This window comes from Sarcophilus harrisii, chromosome 3 (genome assembly GCF_902635505.1).
Source record: "Sarcophilus harrisii chromosome 3, mSarHar1.11, whole genome shotgun sequence".
NCBI classification, from domain to species: Eukaryota; Metazoa; Chordata; class Mammalia; order Dasyuromorphia; family Dasyuridae; genus Sarcophilus; species Sarcophilus harrisii.
Genome location: NC_045428.1, coordinates 262,423,091 through 262,450,287, shown reverse-complemented (window position 1 = coordinate 262,450,287; position 27,197 = coordinate 262,423,091). Strand labels below are relative to the sequence as shown.

At 32.4% G+C, this 27,197-nt stretch overlaps 1 protein-coding gene across 2 annotated transcripts; it reads right to left on the bottom strand.

Moving 5' to 3' along the window:
- Nucleotides 1-993: 993 nt before the first annotated feature.
- Nucleotides 994-26,359, bottom strand: C3HXorf21 (chromosome 3 CXorf21 homolog). 2 transcript variants are annotated; one of them, XM_003763564.4, is made up of 3 exons: nt 26,128-26,359; nt 6,823-6,877; nt 994-2,409 (listed from the first exon to the last, which is right to left on the bottom strand). In XM_003763564.4, the coding sequence occupies exon 3, from the start codon at nt 2,395-2,397 to the stop codon at nt 1,495-1,497; it is 903 nt and encodes a 300-aa protein (XP_003763612.1). In that variant the 5' UTR covers nt 2,398-2,409; nt 6,823-6,877; nt 26,128-26,359; the 3' UTR covers nt 994-1,494. The 2 variants fall into 2 exon arrangements, with proteins under 2 accessions (XP_003763612.1, XP_023354743.1); XM_023498975.2 differs by lacking the exon at nt 6,823-6,877.
- Nucleotides 26,360-27,197: the final 838 nt, after the last annotated feature.

Sequence of the window (27,197 nt, the reverse complement as noted above, 5' to 3'; positions counted from 1 at the left end):
TTCTGTTTCCTGCTATACTATAAAATAAACCACAAGTCTTGCAAAACACTCATTGAAAGGAGAATTGTGTGTGTAAGACAAACGCTTCTCACATTATTTTCTAATGTATGGTTGTCATTAAAAGTTCTGAAAGTTATTAAAATACACAAAGTCAATATTGTTACATCTGGAAAAGTCACAGATACATCACATTTCTTTAATATTTCAGATACAGATTGCAAATCAACCTCGTTATTGTCATTATACAAGATTGTACGTTTGCTAAAAAAAATTAGTAATTATATATCACAAAGTCTGACATAAACAATCAAGGATATTACCTATCTTAGAATCCATAATCTAACAAAGAAAAGTGGTTGTGGATCCTGCAGAATTTAAGGAAGTGTGTGTGTGTGTGTGTGTGTGTGTGTGTGTGTGTGGCTTTCAAGGGGACAAAAATGAGAAATAGAACCTGTTATATTCTTTAATAAAAATATTACTAAGCCAATCAGGTGTCAAAGGTTTGAATCCAAATTCTGTACTGTGTGTGAATCTATCTTTGAACCTCTTCAGGCTTCAGTTATCTTATCTATGAAATGGGAGTAAGAGATTACCTGATTTCTGGGGGCTATTTCAGTTTATCAAAGTAAAGTTGAAGTTTCAGATTTGCATAGTTTCTTTCATTTTCTGATAATCTTTTTTTTTTTTTTCAGAGACTTGGTAGATGTGGGAACATGACTTATTTGTATGCTTGTGCCTAAGTAATTATCCATATAGAAGGGAAAAACACCAGAAATTTCCCTTCATCAAAAAGAAAAGTTCTAGCCCTTTAAATGATTTTCTGATAGAAAGAGGAAAAATAATAAAAACACAAGCACAAGTATAAATATATCCATTCTAATAATTTAGAAAATTTATATTTGCCCAGGAATGTTTTTTTTTCCTATTCTTTTTTCTTCCTTTTTTCTTTTCCTTCTCTCTCTCTTTCTCTCTCTCTCTCTCTCTCTCTCTCTCTCTCTCTCTCTCTCTCTCTCTCTCTTTTTACAATAGTGCTAACCTATGCCTATCCTAGCAGTTTTCTTTCTATATTTTTCAATATTCATCAATACCCTCTATTATACCCCCTTCCCACCAGAAAATTTTCCTGGGCAAAATACAGATAATCCTTTAACTTGAAAAATAAGAACATTTTCTTTTTGTTTTCCTTTGATCACTGATTTATTCTTCTTCTCTAGAAATATTACACAAGCTTGACATTTATTTTTTCCTTTTATTCAGTTGTCTTTATCTTGTTTAAGCTATTGTACTTGGGTTTTTTAATGGTTCATTATGTTTTCCTAGCATTCTTTCTACATTTAATTATCATCCTTTTTTGTCCTTCATTCCACATCTGAGACACATTATATGTAACTACTCTGATTTGAACCATACTCTCCTACTACCTTTTTCCCTCTTTCAGAAAAAAAAATAAATACAGCTTTGAATTTGATTGTAAGAGGAATCAATATATCTTTTTCATAGATTCACATTGCTGTATTGGGAAATATGCAGACTAGGGGTACTGATTTCAGTGGATACTAGTCGTAAGAGGCAGTTAATAACCATATCCTTGGCCTTCACAGCCTCTAAGTTTTTCTCCCGAGATATCTGTAGGCTGATTTGATCCACACTTGTCATGATGAGCTCTGAGCCCAGAATTTGAATAGGAGAACTGTCATGAAATACAGTGTCCATGAAATACTGTTTATACAATTCCATTACTTTCTGCTCCAAATATTCATTCAGCATGGCATTAGAAAGAGGCTTCTGAAGTGGTATAATACTTTTGTCCTTGATACTAGTTATTCTCCAGTAAGATGAGTGTCTTTGAAGGGGTTTACAAGGCAAATCACTCAACTGAGTTGAGATAGAATCCTCCATAGGCAAAGGAATTTCTGAAGATTTCAATAGTGGGCCAAATTCAAAGCTGCTCTCCAAAGTTGAATCTGCTGCAGTTAAATTGATGGCCATGACTTGGCCCCCAGCAATATGTAAATCATTATAATTCTTGCAAATACTTTTACAAGAAGGAGGAACTAAATAGGTTTCTCTACTTATATTGGAGTCTCCACAGTCTTCAACCCCAGCAGAAGTTTGCCATTCAAGGAGAGAATTGTGACTTGATTCCAGCACTGTCACTTTTTGCTTCCTGTTATGCTGACTTTCTCCTGAACACATTGATGAAATAAAATTTCCAGGAGATTTGCATCTCCAGTGAAGACTTTTGTCTTGTGCTTCATCTGCAGATGAACAGGAGATACTGCTAGTTGAGTTCATCTCTATTGTCTTTTCCTCAGCAACTTGCTCATCATTAGGAGTATAAGTTAGGTGGTTGTCAGACCAGTAGGCAATTCCAAAGAGATATGCTTCTGAAAGCATTCCTAGAAAGAGCTGCCAAAAAAAAAAAAAAAATGGTGATCATAAAAGCTATATAGTTAGTATATCAAAAAAGCAACAACAATAAAAAGACAACTGGCTTTTAAGTAAATTTAAATCATTGTAGCTAAATGGATAGAAAGCTAACTTCAAAACAAATATTAATTCTGCCACTGACATATACATGCTAGGTTTCCCTGGGCAAAACATCTCAGGGCTTTAGGCAAATTCTAGAATCTAGAGAATGAGTCAGTCTCAAATGGTAGAAAAAATTCTTTATTAGGCATTTCCTACAACAGTGACATCACAGGTCTCATCCCTATCCTATGTCAAAATATATTTATTGAACTTATGGAAATATCTCTCAAAAATATATTTTGTCCACAATACCCAATTTAAGAAAATGTTGATAGAGAATTTCTTTTTCTAGTAGAACATAAGCTTTTTCAGGCAGCTTTTGTAATTTCTGTCACATTACTCCTAGTACTTAGCACAGTGCCTTGCACAAAATGGAATTAACTAATGTTTGTTGAATTAAACTGGCTTTCCATGATTTAAAAGACATTAATTGATTTGTTCCTGATTTTTTGTTAATCCTATTTTTAAAAAATCCAGTCAGGAAGAAAATATTAACAAAGACTCCAAATTTAGAAATGTTTATAGATATGTTTAGAGGGCAGAGAATAGGCAAGTTTATCTGGAGTAGTTTCCCCATTAAAAAACAGTGGGAGATAAGACTAGAAAGCTAGGCTGCAATCAACTTGTGGGAGTCAATGCTAAGAAATTTGGGCTTTATTATAGTTTTAGAACATATGCATTTTTTTTTTTCAATGAATGGAGATGGGGCAGAAAGGAGGCAAAAATTTGGAACTCAAAGTTTTAAAAAAAATGAATGTTAAATTTTTTACATGTAATGAGAAAATATTTGATGAAATAAATAAAATTATTTTTAAAAGAACATATGCATGAGGAAAGATATCCAAGTAATTTGTAGCCATAGGAAAAGATGCTTCAAATAACTAATGTTCTTTTAAAATGCAAATTAAAGCATTTCTGAGATTTTACCTTCTATCTATCAGACTAGAAAGGTTGACAACAAAGGAAAATGTTGGAAAGATTTCTTTGAATTGGTCCAGTCATATGGGAAATGTTTTAGGATTATCTTTAAAAGTTACTAAAAAGTATATATCCTTTGTCCCAATCATTCTACTCTAACTCGATTACCTCAAAGAGGTTGAAGCAAGAGGAAAATATTTAATGCATACAAAAGTATTTATAGCAATTCTTTTTGAAACAGCAAAGAACAGGAAACTATGGGAGTGCCCAACAATTGGGGAATGATTGAACAAGTTATGATATATGCTTATAATTCATTATTATCAAACTGTAAAAAATGAAGAAAAAAAGTTTTTAAGAGACTTGGGAAGATCTTCATGAGATGATACAGAGTGAAGTGAGCCAAACCAGAACATTTGATATTGTAATAATCCCATTATAAAAATGAACAATTTGGGGAAATAACAATGATCAAACATAATTTTAGAGGACTGATGATGAAGAATGATATCCACCATCTGACAAAGACAATGAGCTAATATGCAGAATGAAACATAAATTTTATATATAACTAGTTTGGTAATTTATCCTACTTGATTATGTTTATTTGTTGTTGCTTTTTCCTAGTTGGTGGGAGGGAAGAGAGGCAGGGAGAAGAAAATAAGTACTTGATAATTTAAAAAAATATTTTAAAATTTAAAAATGTCATTCCTTAAAAATTAAATGTAAATAAAATATATATTTGATATTATGAAACCTCCTAATGGGAATGAATATGCATTACTACATGCCTGAGTCTAAGCATTAGGTATTTTAGAACCTTTAGTAGACTTAGTAGAAATTAAAAGGCAGTCAGTCATTACTAAGGAAAAAATTTATAGGACTGTTGATTGTAGTCACTTTTTTCCCTAAAATTAACATTTATACATTTATATTTTTGTATACCTCCAACAAATTGTAAACTGTCTGAGGGAAAGGATGGTATTCATCTTTGTCTTTGTATCTCCAACAACTAACACTTGCCAGCCACACAATAGGAACTTTTAAAATATTTATTGGAATGAAATGCATCAGACACAGGCTGAGCTAGAGAAAAGAATCAAATTTGACTTATTTTTAGAGAGGCAACTGTTTATGTAATGAAAGGAATACCAAATTTTAGGTCTGAAGGACCCACATTTTAATCCTTGCTCTGCTATTTACTACATATGTGACTATATGATAATGGTTCACGTTTACTGACTGATTTAATTTATAAAACATTTTTCCAATAATAAATAATTCAAGTATTATTAATCCCAATATCATAGTTGAAGCAGCTCAGGTTCAGGAAGTAGATTAGAGTCACAAACAGATGAAGGGTATTGTAATGCATATTGAAATTAGGTCTCCTGACTGATAGCAGCACATAATCTTGCCAAGGTATTTAATCAGTCAAGGCCTTAATACATATTCTGTGGGATGAAAGAAAAGAGGCTAGATGACCTCTATGGCATTCCTTTTATCTTTAAATTAGAGATCCTTACTCTAGGGTCCATGAATTTAATTTTAAAAATATTTTGATAACTATATTTCAATATAGTTAATCATTTTCTTTGTAATCCTATTTATTTTTAGTGCACTTAAATACATTCTAAGGAGTCCATCAGTTTCATCACATTGCCACACAAAAAAGATTAAGAACATCTAGTCTAAATCCTTTGAAATTGTGCATTTTTACTAGAAGTATGATGCTACTATTAAAAGGGAAAAAAGTTAGGACTGAGAACTGAGTTAGTGGAAGAAATGATATTCAGGAGATGACCAACATCCAAATACAAATGTATAATGTCCAGCAAAAAGTAAGAATTTGGAAGTCAATTTTAAGATAGATTAAGACTTGGACATTTGAATTTGGAAAAATTGAAAATAATCTGCAACAAAGGGATTATTGAGTAAGCAAGATGACAGAAAGAGAGAGAGAGAGAGAGAGACAAAAAGAAAGACAGTGAGAAGGAAAAAAAGAGTGCAAGAAAGAAAAAAGAGAGAGAACGACATGGGAGGGAAGAAAAGGGAAGAAAGGGGAGGGGAGGAAGAGAAGTAAGAAATGGGAGTATTAAAAAGAGAAGGATAAAGGTCTGAAAACATATCTTTTGTTAAATGACCACATTTTATGGATGGGAGGACAAAGGATTCAGAAAAGAAGAAAAAGAAGGAATGGAATGAAAATCCAGTTAATATGGATTCTGAGGAATCAATGGAGGAAAAATTATTAAGGAAGAAGTGATCAGCAGTATCAACACTGTACAGAAATCAAAGTGATTGAATTGAAAAAAAAAAAAATAAATAACACAGGGTATTATATTTCCTAGAGTGGAGCAAAAGCGAATTGCTGGGTGTTAAGAAGCAATAAGAAAATGGATACAAGTGTAAATAACATGTTTCTTAATTGTGAAAAGGAGAGAAAGAATAATCACTAAAGGGAAAAATCAAGATCAAGGTAAAGGTTTTATTTTGTTTTATTTGTTAAAGGACAAAATTGTATGTGTCTGAAGGCCAAGAATTTGAAATGAAAGTTGACAAGCAGGACAGGAGATAAATAACCAGTCTCAGCTTAAAGAATACCTGTATTCAGCCTTACACACAGGATATCCTGACTGTGTGACCTTAAACAAGAGATTTAATTTTTTAGTGATACTGAATTCATTAATCAAGTGTGCACTTTAATACAAAATGTTGCTGCCATAATAATTCTAATTAATAATCATTAATTATTTGATATCCTTTATAATAATTATTAATTCTATTTAATAATTATAATCAAAATTACTAATTACTAATTGTATTCTATATGCTTTTTTCCTACCCACAACATGCAAAGTTTAACTTCTCAATACCCCAGGGAACTCTTTAAATATTGTAAGGTGCAAAATAGTTGTTAGTCTGTATTAGTGGAGGAAACTCTGTATACCAATGAACTTTCTGTACACTATCTAAACTGGTTCCTCATCAAAACAAAACAGAGGCTGAAAGTCACAGAGAAAACAGGGAAATTAGCTTTGAAAGAGCAATGTCTCTTCTTTGGGGTTAAAAGGAAGGAGAGAAAACACTGTAGAAATAAAGATACCATTCCTGAGAGAGCAGGGGAAATGAATCTTGATCTCAGTAAAATAAAAGAGGAAGTAGTTTTCCACTAAGTTTGGTGAATAGTTGGGATATGTATTGAACAAAGAAAATGTGGAATAACTGAATATTCTTATTTTTCAACACAAATAATGTGATTCATGTGTATCTGACCTCCAACTAAAACAGAGCAACAGCATGGCCTAGTAACTAACAGGATGAACTGGGAGTGAAAAATTTGTAAGTTTGAATTGTACCTCATATACTTACTAGCTCTATGACTCTAGGAAAGTGATTTATCCTCTTGGAACCTCAGGTTCCAGAACTGTAATTAAAAAAAAAAAAAAAAAAAAAAAAAAAAAAAAAAAAAGCATTATATCCGTGACAACTATTATCATTTTCACAAAAACTATCATAAGTGGGTCACAGTGCTTTCTGATTCTACTAAATCAATTATTCTTTAAGTAGAATAATCACTAAACTTTGACTTATACAGGTAATATAAAGTGCATTATAATGCAATTATATTACTTATAGCAAAGACATATTCTGTATTTGAGTGTATACTTAATGAATTCAGAAGCGATAGGGTGATACAATACATAGAATGTGGGTGGGGCTTGGAGTGAGAGGCTGGAGTTTAAATACAGCATCAGACCAGTAATAGCTAAGTGACCCTGAACAAGTCATTTTAAAAAACAAGCAAACGATTACAACAAAACCTCTGTTTACCTTAATTTCCCTATCTGTAGAATGAGAACAATAAGAACACCTATCTCCTGGATTGTTGTGAAGATCAAAGTAGATAATATTCATAAAGTTCCCAGCACACAGTAAACACTGTATAAATAATACTTATTATTAGGAATATGAAGCAGAGAGACTGAGGATCGGGGAACCTAGGTTCTCTTCTCCATTCTTTCATAAATTCATCTTGTAACTGTGAGCAAGTTATTAATTACTCTGAGCTTCAAGTTTTTCCACATCATAAAAATCAGCCTGCTATACTAATGATTTTCAAATTTCTGTCCAGTTTAAACACTCTCTAATTCTTTCCCAAGAAAAGAAACACATTGGAATTAAAATATTTAGAAGAGGGATGAAATTTTTGTGATAACCAGCAGATGGCAGCAATAAGCACAATTATGTTACCAACCTATAAAATAAAGCACATCAAGAATCTTTTAGTATGCATTCTTAGATAGAAAATACTATGCTGTGTGTAGAATTGTTATCTTTTTTAAACTTAAAATGTATTTCTTTGGCTCATTCTTGGAGTTTTTTGATAGCTTTTATGTTTTTACTTATGTTTAAACATCTAAAAAAACTTTAAGAAGAAATTTGTGTTGCATCATCATGCTATTCTATTCTTTTTCAATGGCATTTTAAAATTTTCAGAAAAATAACAGCTCATTAAGTTACAGTTCAGTTCATCCATAGTTTAACTTAATATACTATTTTATTTTAGATGAATTCTTATTACTTGATTTTTAAGAATTTCCAATCAAAGATAGTTCAGAAGTGCATCTGAGTTTAACTTTCAAATAAGGTGCTCTAGAATTTTTACCTTCTGTAAATTTGTATCAGAGGAGAGAAAAACAAAATTAATTTGAATCACAAATTCACAATTGAGGGGAAAAATACTAAAGAATAGAACCTTGTTACATTAGTTGAGTGCATACTAAATTACATCAGTAAAATAAATACTTCTCTTCTGTGTGTGTTTTGTTTTTATCAAATTGCTGTAAATTTTAACTTCCATTCTTCCACAGTGGCAGAGAAAGGAAATTCTAAGCAGAATATAGTCAAAATGTCAAACGTGGAAAAATGAATCAATAAACATTTATTAAATGCTTACTATGTGCTAGGCATCTTGCTAAATGCTGAGATTTAAAAAAAAAAAAAAAGTCCAATTAAATTAATGAGCTAAAAGATTGTTAATTATACCACAGTCATGAAAATATATATCCAAAACATAAAACTTAGAAGAAAGAAAGAAGAAATGTAATGTTGGAACACTTGCCTCCCTAATTTATTTAAAACTGGGGTAACAGTACAAAAGGAATTAGTACTTTTGATGAGATATTTAACTGAGAAATATAAATCTTTGTGTTCATTTAAAAAATTTTATTAAACTCAATAGTTAAGTAGCTCAACTTCACTGGCCTTAATTATTGCTGTACTGGCCCAGGCAAGTCACTTAGCCTGAGTCAAGGAAGTCATTTTGTCTGGGCCAGGAAGTTCTTTTGGCTGTTAAACTCATCTTGGAACATGGGTCTTTGCAGATCAATTGGTGATTGGATCCCTAGACTTGGTCTTTAAAAATATCTGCAATCTTTCTTTCACCACCTTCAGTCCCAGACTTGGGTGATACTCTGTTCTTATCAGCTGGAATATTTTAATGGTCTTTTCAGCTAGAGCACTATTCTGTCTTTTAGCTAGGACAACAACCATTATTTTAGGATTAACAGAAAAGTCTCCTCTTTGATTCACTCAGTCTTGGTTCTGAGTCACCTACACACAGATCCTTTAAATCTATCATTTCTGTGGACTATTCCTTCTGTTTCAAAGCCAGCTCCCTTTTAAAGGTCCTCTACTTTAGTACTATGGTGCTCAATTCCCATACAATTTTAAATGCAATTCATATTACGATCACCAAAATTCTCTTGGGGTATTGGCCAGATGACTGACTAAAGACAAAGGTAGGAATGCAACTTGTGAGCATTATCTATGCTGGACTCTTCCTATGTAATTAAACTAATCCAGCATCTGAACAGGTAAAATGTTCACTTTAGATCTAAATACTTTTTCCTTTATATTGCAATGTTATGTCTTTTTGTCACTTAAAGCTTCTAGTTTCTGTTGAAGTCTAACCAGGCCCTTTTTTTTCTGATTTGGGAGTATATTCTCAATAGGGGATCACTAGATGGAAAAAGCATACACTTTTAAATAATTTTTTTGCATAACTGAAAAATGATAATCAAAATGGTCAAATCATTTCATAGTTCCACCAATGGGTGAGTATATTTGTCTTCCTATAGTCCTTCCAATACTGATTGTTTCTTTTTTAGGCATCTTTGCCAGCTCACAGAGTATGGTGAATATGATGAAAATGAGAGTAGTTTGAATTTGCCTTTCTCTTATTATAATTTGGAATCTGCTTGCATGTGACCATTTGTGGTTTGAGCTTGGGAAAACTGTTCACATTCTTAGTTATTAAGGAATAATTTTGTCCTTAATTATTATCAATTCTAAGATAAGTTTAAGAGGATAGTAGATATATAACTTATATCAGGTTGATTGCTATCTTGGGAGGAGAGAAGGAGAAAAAAATTGGAACACAAAATCTTAAGGAAATGAATGTTGAAAACTATCTTTACATGTATTTGGAAAAATAAAATTCTATTGAGAAAAAACAGAAATAAATATTATCAATTACTTATATTTCATAGATATCAGACTTTTTAATCTATTAGATGAAAATATTTTCCTACTCGACAGATTTTCTCCTTATTTTATCTCCACTGAGTTATCTATACAAAATATTTTTAATTTTGTTGTCAAATTTGTTCATTTTGTCCTTTAGGATTTCTTTTATCACTTGTTTAACCAGAAATTCTCTTCTCATCCATATTTGGGAAAAAGGATCTCTTGTAGTTCTCCTCTACAGATAGAGACTTGATTTCATTGGTACAAGGAACTCCTAAAGTAGGAAAGATCCTCTACCAAGTTAAGTTGGCACTTTCTCTGTAATTAATTATCATAAAATTGCCTAGAACACTTAAGTGACTTGCTCATAGCTGATCCAAAGGTACAACTTGACTACAGGTTTTCCTGTTTCTAAACATAGACCTCTATTCACTTCACCATGATGGCTTCTCTTTCAATTTCCATTTTTAATGAAATGACCATTTACATTCAGATTGCATATTCATTTTGAGATGATTCTGGTGTAAGATATAAGGCATTAGTCTAAATCTATATAACAATAAGAATCACTGCTGAGCCAAGAAAGACAGGTATAATCTTCCTCTGACTTTTCTCAAAGGGAGACTTCTCACTAGACTTAAGCATTGGAGAGTGGGAAAGGAAAAAGAAAACATTTGTATCTAGTTCTAGTCCTAAGTGTCTGGTGTCTAACAAGAGTTAGACTTTCTTTTCTCATGTTCTTTGGTTTGTTATATCCACTATCCCAGCGTCCTATGGAAAAATTGCTTGTACCAGATTTTGACTCATATCTTGCATCTCAAAGTAGGAGTAGAAAGACAGTCAATAAATAATATCAATTATTCTACATCTTAAAGATAAAATTATCATAGGTCATTTGATTTATTTTTATCCAAATGCCAGATATTTGAATCCTTCATCAAAGCTAAGTTCTTCCTTTGTCATTTTTGTAACCTAGAGCTGAATAGTTCTTCCTTCCACTGAATTTAGCGATTCTATATATACTTATGATCACTTCTATTTTCCCCTATTTTCATCTATACCAAAATGTTTACCTTCTTAGATACATGGATTTTTCACATTGCTATCTCTTTCTCTGTCTCTGTCTCTCTCTCTCTTTCACACACACACACACACACACACACATTCATTTCATTGTCCCAACTTACTAATCCATTGTTTTTGAAAAAGATATGTCCTTCCATTGCCATCTTCAGTTATGAGTGACATCTTGTTTTTTTTTTTTTTTTTTTTTAATTATAGCTTTTTATTTACAAGATATATGCATGGGTAATTTTTCAGCATTGACAATTGCAAAACCCTTTGTTCCAACTTTTCCCCTCCTTCCCCCCAGCCCTTTCCCCAGATGGCAGGTTGACCAATACATGTTAAATATGTTGAAATATAAGTTAAATACTATATATATATATATATATATATATATATATATATACACATGTCCAAACCATTATTTTGCTGTACAAAAAGAATCGGAGTCTGAAATAGTGTACAATTAGCCTGTGAAGGAAATCAAAAATTCAGGCAGACAAAAATAGAGGAATTGGGAATTCTATGTAGTAGTTCATCGTCATCTCCCAGAGTTCTTCCCCTGGGTGTAGCTGGTTCAATTCATTACTGCTCTACTGGAATTGATTTGGTTCATCTCATTGTTGAATAGGGCCACATCCATCAGAATTGATCATCATATAGTATTGTTGTTGAAGTATATAATGATCTCCTGGTCCTGCTCATTGTGAGTGACATCTTGTTATTTTACTTATTTGTATTAATATTTGCTAACTACTGATATTCTCTATAAAAATAACTAAGGCATTAATTAAGATTATAACCTAATCTCTCTGTAACTATGTCCTGAAGATTACAGGGCATCTCAGTTGCCATGACAACTTCATGTGTCATAAATTCTAGCATATAGTATAGCAAAGAAAGACATAATATAGGACCAGGTATTGACATTAGTACTGGCAGTTAGATAGGGAATTAGATAGAGTGCTGGACCTGACATCAGTGACTCATTCGTCAATAAACATTAATAATTGTCTACTGTGTGTCAAGGACTGAACTAAGCACTAGAGATACAAAGGAAAGCTAAAGCTAGTTCTTGCTTCCAAGACCCTCACATCCAACCTCTAATACTACTGTGTGACCGTGAATAAGTCACTTAACATCTCTATGATTCCATTTCCTCATATGTAAAATAGAGATAATTATGGTACCTTCCCCCTAGATTTGATGATTAAATAAGATAATAGATGTAATGTACTTTGTCAAGCTTAAAATACTTCATAAATGCTAGGTATTTATTATTATTATTATTATTATCATTATTATCATATCCACGGATATGGAGTCAGAGAATTGGGGCTTATATCCTTTTTAATACTATTTACATCCTACATAACTTCAGGAATGTCACTATAGACTTCAGTTTCTTTGCCTGAAATTGAAGAGGTTGAACTGGATTATCTCTAAAATGTTTTTTTACCTCTAAGTTCTATTTCTCTGTCATCATCTCTATGGTATTCAGTTTACTAATTATAAATCGTCAGTTTAAAGTCCTTTTGATGAGATCAGCAAGTCTCCAGGAAATGCATTCTTTCTGGGTCTCATGAGAGGCACTCTGTCCCTGGCTAACAGCCCATAATTCTGGTATTTTAAACTATGGCTCATAAAGTCTACTATAATTGATTTAAAAGTTTGGCTAAATAACAGAGACTATATTAGTGATAAAAGAAAAACAAGCTTGCTTTATTATTAAGACTTTGATCTTAAAAGAATCAGGTATAATACAATAACAATATGATATAATGAGATAACCACATTTTTATATATCATAATTCTTATTATAATATATAATGGAGCTTGGCACCTGAAAAGTATAGGCCAATAATCTCAAATTCTAATGAAATTTGAGAATATATTTATCAAAAAGATCTATTAAAGGAAAGAAGAAATCATCATGAGCCATCAAGGCTTCAGCAAGAACAGATCATACTAGACCAATTTTCAGTTGGCCAATTAGTACCTACTATATGCCAAGCCTGTGCTAAAAGCTGGGGATGTAAAGAAAGACAAAAAATAAACGTACTTTCAAATAAACTCACAGTGGGAAATAACATGCAAACAACTATGTAAAAACAAAAATATATTATAGATAAGATGGAAATGGTTAACAGAGAGATGTCACTAGAATTAGGAAATCAGGAAAAGCTTCCTTTTAAAGATTTTAATTGGGACTTGAAGCTAGGGAAACCAGAATAATTAAACTGTTAGATCTAAAGAATGCCATGAATATAATTTACCTTGATTTTAGTTAAAAAAAAAAAAAGAATGAAAGAAAAAAAAACCTCTTGTAATATTCTTATATAAAAGGATGGAGAGATACTAGAGATTAGCATAATTAAGTAGATTCAGAATGGTCAGACCCAAAAAGTGGTAATTTATAATTTGATAAAAACTTGGAAAGAGAGAGAATGACCCAGAGTTTGTGTTTGGCTGTACATTATTTAGCATTTTTATCAATGATTTAGATAAAGGCAAGATTTTATATTTATCATATTTATAGATGATACAAACTATGGAGGATTAACAGAATCAATTCAAAAAGATCTTGACAGTAGACCAAATCTAATAAAATTTTAATTTAATTTAATAGAATTTAATTAAACTTTCTTGTTTCAGAAAATTAGACTTAGAGTATTAGATAGATGAAACAAAGATAGCATATCATCTGATAAAGATGGGTTCAAGGAGAGGGTTAATGAACTAAAAACTCAATTTGAAACAACAGGGGCAGCTGAGATTCCAAAAGTAATCTTAGGCTACATTGATTTTGGGTTGGCAGTGGCTTAAAAGGACATAAAGGAGTCCAGATGTTCTGCAAATACCCTATTAAAGTTTGGAAATTGTACCAAAGGAACAATGATCAGAGAGAGACAGAGACAGAGACAGAGAGAGAGAGAGAGAGACAGAGAGAGAGAGAGACAGAGACAGAGACAGAGACAGAGACAGAGACAGAGAGAGAGGATTCTCAGTCTTTTTTTTTTTTAACATTATTAATAATGTTTTTATTTACTTAAATAGAAAAAGAACAAGTTCTCAGTCATTCTTTACGATTTACTTCTACATAAGAAGACTTCCAGAAGCCTACAGGATTTCTGAAGCAGGGGAAGTAGAAGCCATAGTACCCAGACAACCCAGGGGCAACTATTACAGAAGACATATTACAACAACCAGATAAAGCAAATCCTAATTACCCCATGACAAAGTCACAGCAAAAGATATAGGCAGACTAGTACTCAGGAGATGTAATGCCCAAAAATTTCAGGAAAAATTATCTGGAGTCTTATAGCAGACCTTCTAGAATGATCAACAATATCCAATTGAGTCTGTCAAGGCCAAAGCAAAGAGATAGAGCTTATTCCTTCTGTAAGGAAGAAACAAAGACAGGACTGAAATGGAGTCTCTGACTAAGCTTCCTGAAACTAAACTAGAAGCCAGAGAACCCAGAAAAGGGTCAGGATTTATCATAGCTGCCCCCTCTAGAGCAGCAGAGAAAGCAGCATTCTGGTTAAAGGAGGAATTGGCCAAAAAGGATTCAACTATCTTATCCAAAATAATAGGAAGGAACATAATCCAATACAAGCACAAAATTCCAACTCAGAAACTGGCAGTAGGGAAATGAGTAAACAGAAGAAACTGTCAAACACTAAAGAAATACTAAAGATTGAGAGAAATCTAAGAGATTAAACCCAGAAGACAAGAATAACTCTATAACAAGTTCAAGTAAATTCTCAGAAAAATTAATGGATTAGCTATTAAAACTACAAGAGTACCTTAAAAGAAATGAAGCAAGAAATTAAATAATGAAATAAAAAAGCTAGAAGAAAAAATTAGAGAAAGAGAATAAATAGCTTAGAACAGAAGGAAAACTTTATGAAAGAGAGATATACTGAAAAATATAATGATATTAGAACTTAATAACTCCATAATAAAAATAAATTTTAGAACAAAAAATTAACCATAAGAAAAATGCAAAATATCTACAGTCATAGGTTGCATTGAGAGAATAACTTTTGGGACCAAAGAGGTGATTTTTCCACTGTATTCTGATATGGTCAGACCATATCTATGGTCAGTCTTGACTGTCACACTTTAGAGAAACTGTTGATAAAATGGATAAATTCTTCTTAGATTTCATGAAATATACTCTGTCCCTGGTCAATAGCCCCCAATTTTTGTATCTTGAACCATGCCCCATAAAAATGACTTGTAACAGATTTATATGTTTTCTGTAGAAGAGTCAGAAGTCAACAAACATTTATTAAGTTTAAGCTATAGGTCTGGAAATATTCTGCTTAATCCCAGAAGAGTAGGGGTAGAAGCAAGGAGTGGAAGCCTTAAAAAAAAAAAAAAAAAAAAGGAAATTTCAGCTTCACATAAATGGCTTAATTGCATTTTGATAGATATCATAGCCTGAAGTCAGAGAGATGCAGGCATGTAATGAATACTTGGGAGAAATGGGTCAGTCAACTAGCATTTCTTAAATGCCTACTATGTACCAAGTATTTTGCCAAATGATGGAGATATGAAGCAAAGCAAAAAAAAGTCCCTACTTTAAATGACCTTATCATCAAATGGGTGCAGCAACATGTAAATATGTATAAAGAAGATATAAATACAAGATAAAATTGGGGATAACTTCAAGAAAATTAAGGAGGATTGGAAAAGGCTTCTTGAACAAGGTAGGACTTTAACTAAAACTTGAAAAAAGTCAGTTAAATGAAGCAGAGAAGAAAAGGGGAGAATGTTTCATTCTTGGGAGAGACAAAGTTCAAAAGTGAGACAAAGCTCAAAAGCCTGACAGAATTCCTCAATGCTAGCAGTCGCTATTTATATAAAACAGATGGACTGCTGAGGTAAGGTTAAAATATATATTGCCATACAACCTCTCAATCCATTTTGTATTTGATGAAATAGAGCCCTGGGGAAATCTACCTCCAAATGGGGGTATGATAAGTCTTAAAATCTAAAATATATTTCTGTCTACAAGTTAGTTAACAGCTGAACTGAGACCTATGGGAGCCAAAACTATTCAGTTAAGAGATATTTGACAAAAAAAAAAAAAAAACAAAATTCTAAGAGAAGTTCAAGGAACAGAATTAATCTCAGCCTAGATTTCTGTATTTTCTGGGACAAGCAGCCTGAGGAAAAAAGAACTTTGGAGCAATTTGGCTGAGAGCTGACAGGGAAAAAATGCAGAGTGTTATGGTCACTGCCTGAAAATTCTGATTGAATATAACTTTTATTTTCTTTACAGGAAAAAAAAAAATGATTCACTAATTGCAAAACTTACAGTGGATCACAGGGCCACAGAATCTGAGTTAGAAGGGATCTCTTAAGGCATTTAGTAAACTCCCATTATTGTATATTAAAACCTAGAAAAGTTCATTGCCTTTCTGAAAGTCACACAGGTGACAAACATTCACAAAAGCAGTAAATATCAGTCAGGATTTGGACCCAGACTGCAGAGAATAGATCAGCAAAGGACTCTCCACATGCACAGTAACTAACAGTTTAAAAAAAAAAAAAAAAAAAGAGCAGACTTAGAGAACAATCTGAAAGAGTCAAAACCTTCCATGCTACAGCAAAAACACTTAGTAATCATAGTACTTCCCAATGGGTAGTTGTAGTGAAAGAGCTAAACTAGTCAATCAATAATCATTTTTTTTAAGTTTCTAACATGTGAGATATTGTACAGAGACAAAAATGAAACTATCCTGCCCTCAAGCAGCTTATATTCTAATCTCTATCAATAGTATCCATACATTTGACAGGTCCCTGGATAGATTTCCCTGAAAATAGATGGAGATGATAAATAGAAAGAGAGCAGTGGGGAAACAGCAGTGAGTAGTTGCTATTATAGATCAGCATAAATATCTAGAAGGAGCAAGTGTGACAGAGAATAGCAAGATTAAATTAGTAGATAATACAAGTAGTTTTGTAGTGATAGAAGTGTGAGTAAGGAAAACAAACACTTATTAAGCACTTATGATGCATCAGACTATGCTAAATCCTAGGAATACAAATGCATATATTCCAGGTACGTTTCCTGCATGTACATCTCTTTGTATGTCAAATTATATATCTTCTCCATGTAAATCCCTTATAATTTTTATGAAGATATACTCTTTCCAATGGGTATGTATATATTTTTAAACTATATGTTGAATTGATTTTGTAATTAATGTATGTAATATATAGTTTGCAATTTCATATGCAATCTTTTTATGTTATTCTTTATGTTTGGAAAATATCATTTTATTTCAAGCTTGTTAAGTTTGAAATAAAAAAAATGAAAATGGTTCCCTTTAATTATGTCTCTCTTTTGATTTGATTCCATTACGAATACAGCCAAGTAACTGCCAAGAAAAGACATCCAAACAATACCCTAAATTTGCCTCTATTTGGTTTGGGCAAAGAAAAAAGTAAATAATTTGTTACAGTTTCACAACAGTAATTCTGAGTTAATGATTCATTCGTTTTCTTTTAAAAAAAAATTAAATCCAATTTATTTAATGTTTGATTCTAAATTATCTTCTCCTTTCCTCAATCATAAAAAGGTTAGAAAAATAAAACTCACCACAAATATGTAGTCATGCAAAATAATTATATTAGTTACATCCTTTCCCTTCACCTCCCCTCAAAAGAGAAGAAAATATTCTTCAAAAAGAGTCACTTGAAAAGTTATAAGGTAAGAGATTATATTATTGCTTTATCTATATTTCTATTTAATTAAAATACCTTTGTTATGAACTGACCATTTTGTTTGAATGAATGATCAAAGTAAAAATATAGTGATGGGAGATGGGAGTTTATGAGCTATGGTTTAGAGAATATTTTGTCTCACAAAATATTTAGACCATAGGGAAGCTTGCTGGGGAGCCTAGAGGCAGGGAGGTCCTTTGGACTACACAAAGGTATATTGTTATAACTGATGGAACAATAGATATAGTCATGGCTTGAGGGTTAGACCTCCGGTGGGATGATTTATTCATACTGAAAAGCTACAACCACCTTCACCCATACCTGGCTTGAGTGATCTCCAAAGAAATTAGGAGACTCCTGTAGTTAGAATAATATGACTATCCTTCAGAAAAGGTACTCTCAGTTGACCCCAGGAAAGTAGTTAAATACAAAACCTCTTAATATTTTAATTAACTTCTGAACTCTTGGAAAAAGGCAACTTTGTGAGAGTTCAGGCCAAGAAGATTCAAATACATTAGCCATCCTTGTACAGTAGTGATGTGACCAGTACTTTTGAAAATCATTATTTAGTTAAAACAGTTAACACTAGATAGGCAAGCACTATGTTAGGTGAAGAATATAGAGGTATGAAATAAGAACCATGGACCTCAAAGTTAAAAATGATCTTAGAGATTATCTAGTCAGATCTATACCTGAATTCCCTTTAAAATATTTCTGTTAAGTGATCATGTGAAGTCTACCTGAAGATCTCTAATGTTGGGGAATCAACTTTCAAGACAGACTCTTCCACTTTTTGGATAGCCATAATTGTTAGGAAGTGTTTCCTTAAATTGAACTAAAATCCAGTTCTTTGCTAGTTTCACCTCATTGTGCTTAGAGATAAGCACAGTGCTTTCTCTTCCCTCCTCCACTTGAGAATCTTCTAGATGCTTAAAAACTATTAGAGAATTAGAGAATATTTTGTCTCACAAAATATTTAGACCATAGGGAAGCTTGTTGGGGAGCCTAGAGGCAGGGAGGTCCTTTGGACTACACAAAGGTATATTGTTATAACTGATGGAACAGTTATAGTATCATGTTTGGAATACATGTTGGAATAGTTTCAACTATTGTGTTATGGAGCAGCTACTTCCACAATGAATAGAGCACCAGATATAAAGTCAGGAAGATCTGAGCGCAAATCCAGTCTCATGAACTGTGTGATGTCCTGGGCAAGTCATTTAACCCTGTTTACTTCAGTTTCCTCATCCGTAAAATGTGCTGAAGAAGGAAATGGCAAACCACTCAAAGAAAAAGTAGGACACAACTGAAAAACAATTGAACATAAGCGATTGTTTCATCATTCTTAAGTTTTCCTTTTTGACTGAACATCTTTAGTTTTTTCAATTGATCTTCTTAAAGCACATACTCCCTGATTTTTCCATCAGCATCTTGCTTCTCACATCTGGATATGTTCCCACTTATCAATGACCTTCATAAAACACAACACCTGAACCCTAATAGCATTCTAAATATTTATTGTTTGATCTATTGATTGTAAAGGTGATCTGACCAGGAAAGGCAGCATTACCACCTTCCTCATTCTGAACCTTATGTACTTTTTAATATAATTCAAGATATATTTAACATGTCACATTGTTGATTTATATTTGCCTTTCTATCCTATCCCCCCATTCAAGTAGGTATACATGGACTTATGTACTTCATTAAAAAAATCAATGTCACAAGTATAAGCTGTTATGTTTATCTTTATAAAATGTCATTAAATTCTGCCTATCATTTTAAATAACTGGAATACCTAATTTTGTCATTCATTGTGTTACCAAGCCCTCTTAGATTTGCATACCTGACTAATTTGATAGGCATAATATTACTCCTCAAAATTATTGATTTACAAACGTTGAACAGAATAGAGACAAGAACATCCTAAGATATTCTGCTCAAGACCTCCCTCCAACTTGTCATCAACACATTAATGAATGGGTATATCATATACAATAAAGGGTAGTTATGTAGTGCCATAATGCACAGAATGCCAGGCCTAGAGTCAGGTAGAATCACCCTCCTGAGTTCAAATCTGGCCTCAGATACTTACTAGCTGTGTGACCTTGAGCAAATCACTTAATCCTATTTCCTCATCTATAAAAAGAACTGGACAGGATAATTTCAGAAAGTCTTGGAGAACTGATACTAAGTGAAATGAATAGTACCAGGAGATCATTATACATGGCAACAACAAGATTATAGATGATCAATTCTGATGGAAGTGGCCCTTTTCAATAGTGAGGTGATTCATGAAAATTCCAATAATCTTGTGATGGAGAGAGCCATCTGGACCCAAAGAGAGAAATATGGGAATTGAGTGTAGATCACAACATAGTATTTTAACTTTTTTGTCGTTTGCTTGCTTTTTGTTTTCTTTCTCATTTTCTTTTCTTTTTGATCTGAATTTTCTGGTGCAACATGATAATTGTGGGACTATGTATGAAAGAATTGCAATACATATTGAGTTACTTGCTGTCTGGGGGTGGGGGTGAGGAGAAGAGAAGGGGAAAAAAATTTGGAGCACAAGGTTTTGTAAAAGTAAATGTTGAAAACTATCCATGCATATGTTTTGAAAATAATAATAAAAAAGAACTGCCTGTTGAGCAGAGATCTAAGGCAAGGGAACCAATCAACAAATCTATTATAAGAGTTAGGCATGAAGCAATGAAGGCCTGGACCAGGTGATTGTAACATCAGAAGAAAGAAGGGGGATATATATGAAAGATATTTAAAGAGTAAAAATGACAAGACCTGGCAGCTAATTGTATATGGAATGGGATGTGAGAGAGAAGAGTTAGGAATGTGACCTAAGTTGGGAGTTGGCCAGCTGGTGGTACCCTAGATAGTTTTAATATACAATATGAAAGTTGGGAAGAGGGGAAGGCTTGCAGGGGGGATGGAATGTTCCTTTTTGGACATGTTGATTTTGAGATATTATGGGACATGTAGATCAAGATATCTAATAGGCAGTTTGAGATGTAAGACTAGAGTTTAGGAGATAGATGAGAACTGGATAAAAAGGATGAGCAAAGAAATTATAAATTGTTGTTATTCAGTCATTTCAAATTATTTTTAATTAAAAAAAAGAACTGGAGAAGGAAATGGCAAATCACTTTGCCAAGAAAACCTCAAATGGAGTCACAAAGAGTCAGACACAAATGAAAAAGAAGTGATCAAAATATTAGATCCTCTTGACTTTAAGAGTTGAAAAAGGCCTTATTTAAGTGATTATCTAAAACAACCCTCTCATCTTACAGATGAAGACAAAGAAGCCCAGAAAGGTAAAGTGAATTGCCCCAGATTCCATAAATAATAGGTGACAGAAGGAAGATTTGAAGCTAGAACTTTTTATTCTAGAACCAATAGCCTTTCTTCTGTACCACACTGTTGCCTTGGCCATTCAACCAGTACTAAAATTTTCTAAATTCTAACACTCAAATCTCTCCATTCTTCCTATAAGGATAAAATGAAACATTGCCTCTGCCATCAAGGAGTTTACAATTTAATAGGAAGGCAGATAAAAATGCCCAAAATAACCTTAACATAAGGGAATATATAAATGTAAAGGAAAGCTTTATTAAAATGCTGAGGAAAGATTGAGAAGAGCATAATCACTTCTGGTGGGAGAATGAGGAAGAGAAAACAGAAAACATTCCATAGAATAAATCACACTTAAGATGGGTTTTAAGGATGGGAAGAATTTCAAAGAAGTTGAAAAGATAAGAATAGTAATTCATTTCTAGAATGGGGACAGTATGAACGAAGGCAGATAGGAGAGAAAAGATTGTAACTAACAGTCTATTTTGGCAGGAACACAGAGTATCTGAAGGAGAAGAGTATAAGACATTGCAAGAAAGGTTGATTAGAAGTCAGAAGTCAACTCCAGAAGATCAATTAGGCCAATTCAAAACCAAGTAAGTCATAAATGAACCAAAGGAGAATCTTGAAAGAAGCCCAAGAAAAAGAGAGCTTGAAAGAAGACAAAAATTTAGTAATGTCAAAGATCTAACCATGTGGAAGAAGATGAGAATTGAGGAATAACAACTGAATTTCACAATTAAGAGATGATTTAGAATCTTAGAGAGAGAACTGCTTCAGAAAAGTGGTAGGAAAGTTAGCCAAATGGCAAAGATATTAGGAGTGAATGAATGAGGAAGAAATGGAAGAAAACAAAAGCAAACTACTGTTTCTAGGACTTTGACAGGGGGCAGAGAGAGAGAAAGAGAGAGAGAGAGAGAAAGAGAGAGAGAGAGAGAGAGAGAGAGAGAGAGAGAAGATAATAGTGTATTTTTAGGCTAAGGGGATGAAGGAAAGAGAAAAAGTATAAAAATATTTTTTAAATAATGTATTAATCGATAGTAGAAATAGAACTCTTAAGATGAAAAAATCACCTTCAGCAAGGAAAAGAGTACTTTCCCCTCTAAAATGGGAAGAGAAAAGAATGGGTGAAAACCCATACATTTATAAACAATAGAAGGAAATCAAGGGAGCATATCACATTAAATGACCATCATTTCAGCAAAATAGGAGGCAAGGCCATATATTGAGAATGAGGAAGCAGTGAATAGAACTAGAGGCTTAACAGAAGTAGAAGCTTTGAGAATACCAATAGATTTGATAAAAGATGAATAAAAGGAGTATGAGCCCAAAACATAAATATTTCTGTGTAAAGGTCATATTTATTTTAATTTTAAAGATGGAAAAATTGAGAGTCTAAAAATGAGAATTTATCAGAATAGATATGATACATTTAATTTATGGTAAGAAAGGAAATTGCTGAGATTCTATATTAATAATATTTTAATGATAAACTGGCAAAAAGTCTTTGGAATGATTTCCTTCATATTGCTGCCTTCTTCCTTTCCTTTAAATTTTAAAATATTAAGGTTAAGTCATTACTCTAAGAGTAAGTAATATACTCCTTCATTAGTTTTTATCACTTAAAATTCTTTTTTTATTTGTTTGTTTTTCTCAATAGTGTTTTATTTTTCCAACTACATGTAAAGATAGTTTTCAACATTCATTTTTGTAAGATTTTATGTTCCAAATTTTTTCTTCTTCCCTCCCTTGTCTTTCCCCTTCCCAAGACAGCAAGCAATCCAATATAAATCCAATATTTAGGTTATACATGTACATACATATGTATATATACATGTATAATATTTTAAAACATTTCTATCTTTGCCATATTGTGCAAGAAAAATCAAGAAAAGAAAAAAAAACAAGAAAGAAAACAAAATGAAACAAAATGAAAAAGGTAAAAATAGTATGCTTTAATCCACATTTACTCTTCATAATTCTTTCTCTGGGTACAAATGGCATTTTCCATCCAAAATCTATTGGAATTGTCTTGGGATCACTGCATTGCTGAGAAGAGCTAAGTCTATCATAGTTGATCATCACATAATCTTGCTGTTCCTGTGTACAATGTCCTCCTGATTCTGTTCACTTCACTCAGCATCAGTTCATCTAAATCTTTCCAGGTTTTTTTTTTTTTTGGGGGGGGGGAGGTTTGAAATCAGCCTGCTCATTTCTTATAGAACAAGAATATTCCATTACATTCATATACCATAACTTATTCCGTCATTCCCCCAATAATGGGCATCTAGTCAATTTCTAATTCCTTGCTACTAAGAGCTGCTATGAACATTTTTGCTCATGTGGATATTTCTCCCTCTTTTATAATCTCTTTAAGATACAGACCCTGTAGTGGCATTTTTTAAAATGAATTTTCTATTAAGTGCCTATATTTCAATTTCTGATGGGAAATTGTTAAACCATGATTATCTGCACAAATGCCTGGCACAAAGTAGACATTTAATAAAGGTTTATTGATTGATTCTTCAGACAAAATCAACACAACACAAGGAAAGATTTGATACTTAACTGCTTAAATTTATAAAAACCTAACATGGCAACTTAGATTATTAAATTCACAATTTGACATGTTAATTTTCAGCATCAACTTCACCAAATAATGTATCAATCTCCTGATCAGTTTTGACCAGGTGTCTGGGGCCTAAGAGTAAAAGTTAATATAATTTTAACCTAGGCACTGAGTCCTTCTTAAAATAGTGGAATATCAGTAAATTTTTCAGAATATGGTTGGAGGTCTTACTAATTTTTTTTAAATAAGTACATTAAAATACATATAATTAGTCTTTTAAAAAACTCAATGTATACAGAAGAGAGGTTCAATAAAAAGTTTGTGAAGAAACTTTTTTTGTTCTTGAGGCTTTCATTTTCAGATGGATCATTCTTGGTATTTTTTTATTTAGTTTCTCAAAAAAAAAAAAAAAAGTTTGGTCATTAATTCATTTCTCTGTCCTGTTCAAGAATAATATCAAAGAAAAATTTCAAAGATAATCATGTAACATTCCAATTACCCATGCCATATTCTTTTTCAAGGAAGTAAATATCCAAAATCTATGCCTACTTATAAGTACCCATGGAGAATCGATAATGCACCAAAAAAAAATTATTCAAGTATTTGTCCTTCACCATTTATGTGGCTATAAGCAATGTGATGGCTTATATTCAATTACATAAATATATGTTTTTATTTTTAAGGAATAAAATTGATTGAATGAATTTTTGCATCCATAAATGAACATTCAGTGTTTTCATGAAGCACACTTTTACATTAATTTCAAACATCTTTTAACTCTGGCTAAAAATTCTTACACTTGAAGGCATTAAACTGCTTTTATAGAATAATTCTACAGATAAAAATAATTTTTAACTCTAAGAAAAATAAGAGCTGCTTGCCATCTAGGGGAGGGGATGGAGAGAGGGAGGGGAAAAATTGGAACAGAAGTGAGTGCAAAGGATAATGTTGTAAAAAATTGCCCTGGCATGGGTTCTATCAATAAAAAGTTATTAAAAAAAAAAGAAAAATAAGAGTACACATAAATACACATATAAAGAAGAAAATGAAAAATCAAGTTTGGCTTGCAGTGTATGTTTGTTGTTATTGTTGGTGTTATTGTTGGTAGGCTAGTAATTTAAGCACTTGTTTTTCTTCCCCCAGCTTGAAATTACCCAGAAAACTATGACTACTTACATAAGTTTTAATGAGTAAAAAAATATTATCACAACAGGTTATCTTCACTTAAATGTGTTTTTAGCCTATACTATAAATTCAATATTGTGGATATTCTTTTGAAATCCACAGTAGTTTAGAATTTGTCATATGCATGTGACTGATCATAGAATCATAAAATGGTAGAAATGGAAACGAGTTTACAGACTGTGATCCAGTCCCCTCTCTAAACAAATGTAGTTAACTACGGTGAGAGAAGTGTAACTAGAAGTCGAATCTTCTCTTTCCGTTCAATACTTTCTAGTTCCTCTTCACTAAAATGTTCCATAAATCAAATTAAAGTCTGTGTACAATCCCTACAAACCTCTTGCTATAATTTACAGACTTTCTTTAAAAATAATATGTAGACATACATGATCACAGGAAATTACTACATAGTGCTTTTAAATTGCTTGGGGCCCTAAACCACAACATTCAGAATATGGTAAACTTAGAAAGCTAAACCAGATAACATGCATACAAAAGAAAATAAGATTGAGCAAACCTAATCAATATTTAAGTCCTTTATCAACTTCTTTCCTGAAAAGAGTTTGAATAGATCACTGTGCTTAAGGACTTTGGAAATGTACCACATATGCTTTATGATTTTTTTAAAAGTATGTTTGATTTAATTTGCCTTCATTGCTCTAAGGGAATGAATAAATGCTTGCTTGAGCTACCAACACCTTTAGTTTATATTTGCCTAAGAAGTCCTAAATGTAACCTGGTCATAGTTATATAGTCATTAATGATCTTAGCAGCTATCTAGTCCAACCCACTCGTTTTACAAATTAGAAACACAGGCCTAAGAAGCTTAAGTGATAGCACTGGAAATATCATATGTGGAACTTGAACCTTTAACTTTAAACCCAGGAATCTTTCCTCAGTATCAAACTGCCTCTCATTATCAAAGGCTTGGATTTGATTATGCTAAGCAAGTGCAGAAAGGAAGAAAGGGAGAAAGAAAGAAAGAAAGAAAGAGAGAGAGAAAGACAGAGAGAAAGAGAGTGAGAAAGACAGAGAGAGAGAGAGAAAGAAAGAAAGAAAGAAAGAAAGAAAGAAAGAAAGAAAGAAAGAAAGAAAGAAAGAAAGAAAGAAAGAAAAGAAAAGAAAAAAGAAAGAAAAGAAAAGAAAAAAGAAAGGAGAAGAAAAAACAGTGGGTGAGAAAAAAAATAATTATTACAATAACATTATGTTGCTACCTTTTTTCTTACCTTTTCCAGTCTAACAGGTTCTGAGGCACTACAGAAACAATTGCTCATGGAGAGAAGTTCAGTTGCTCTTTTTATTCCTGAATATTTGCAAGCCTTTTTTGAGTTGATGTTTTTGCTAACAAAATAAGAAGAAAATTCAAGTTGTTTAGTATATTGCTCCTCTTTTTGTAACTACCCACATGGAAATAGTTCTCGGTGTCTAATTTTGATTTTGTTATAGCAGCAATGGGAAGTCCCAGGGATAGGCTAGTGAGTGATTGGGAGGGTAGTAACTGACGGAAATTAAATCTAGCCACACAAAAGTATTTCTTCCTCTTTTGGTGAAATGAAACTCATCTATGAAACTTATGCTTACTAAAATAGCTTATTGAAAAACATTATGTGAGTATCCATTGGCAGCATTTCATCTAAAAAAGTATAAAGAAATATTATCAGGAAAACAAACATTTAAAAATAACATCATATCCAAGTCATATAAGGTTAAATTTATCAATTCAAGACTCATTTGACCTTCTTCCTATTTCCAAATGGTAATGGACTTGGTCCCTTGGAATCATGATGGGAAAACTCTTTAGATCATGAAGGACCTTGGAGTCATTGATTATAATCTTTCTAGTAAGATAAAAGATTACTAAGCTCAACATGTGACCAAAAATTGCTTTCCAAGGTCCTCCAGGCTTTCTAATATACTCTTCTATTGTGCCCTCCCCATTGCACTGCAATTAGATTTTTTAAATGAAACTTCAAGATTTCTGGGTCTTCCCAACTTCCTTTCAGTTGAAACCTCCACAGATAATACCTTCCTTCATTTAAGTGAGCCATCTTGCTTTTTCTATTTGTATCACCAGTGCCTAACACATAATGAGATCTGGGCCTGGAATGAAGCAGACCCGAATTCACATATAACCTGAGACACTTAGTAGATATTTGAGCAAATCACTTACTTAATGCCTTCCCCCAGTTTCCTCATCTATAAAATGGAGATAATAACAACAATAATAACACCTACTTGCCAGGATTGTCATAAGGACAAAATGAGATAATATTTGTAAAATGCCTTGCAACTTTAA

Excerpts from the sequence above, each read along its gene's own strand:
- C3HXorf21 (XM_023498975.2), bottom strand. The coding sequence starts at position 26,175 with ATGAGCAATTGTTTCTGTAGTGCCTCAGAACCTGTTAGACTGGAAAAG. Across the intron at positions 2,410-26,127 it reads AACCTGTTAGACTGGAAAAG|CTCTTTCTAGGAATGCTTTC; the intron begins GTAAGAAAAAAG and ends TTTTTTTGGCAG.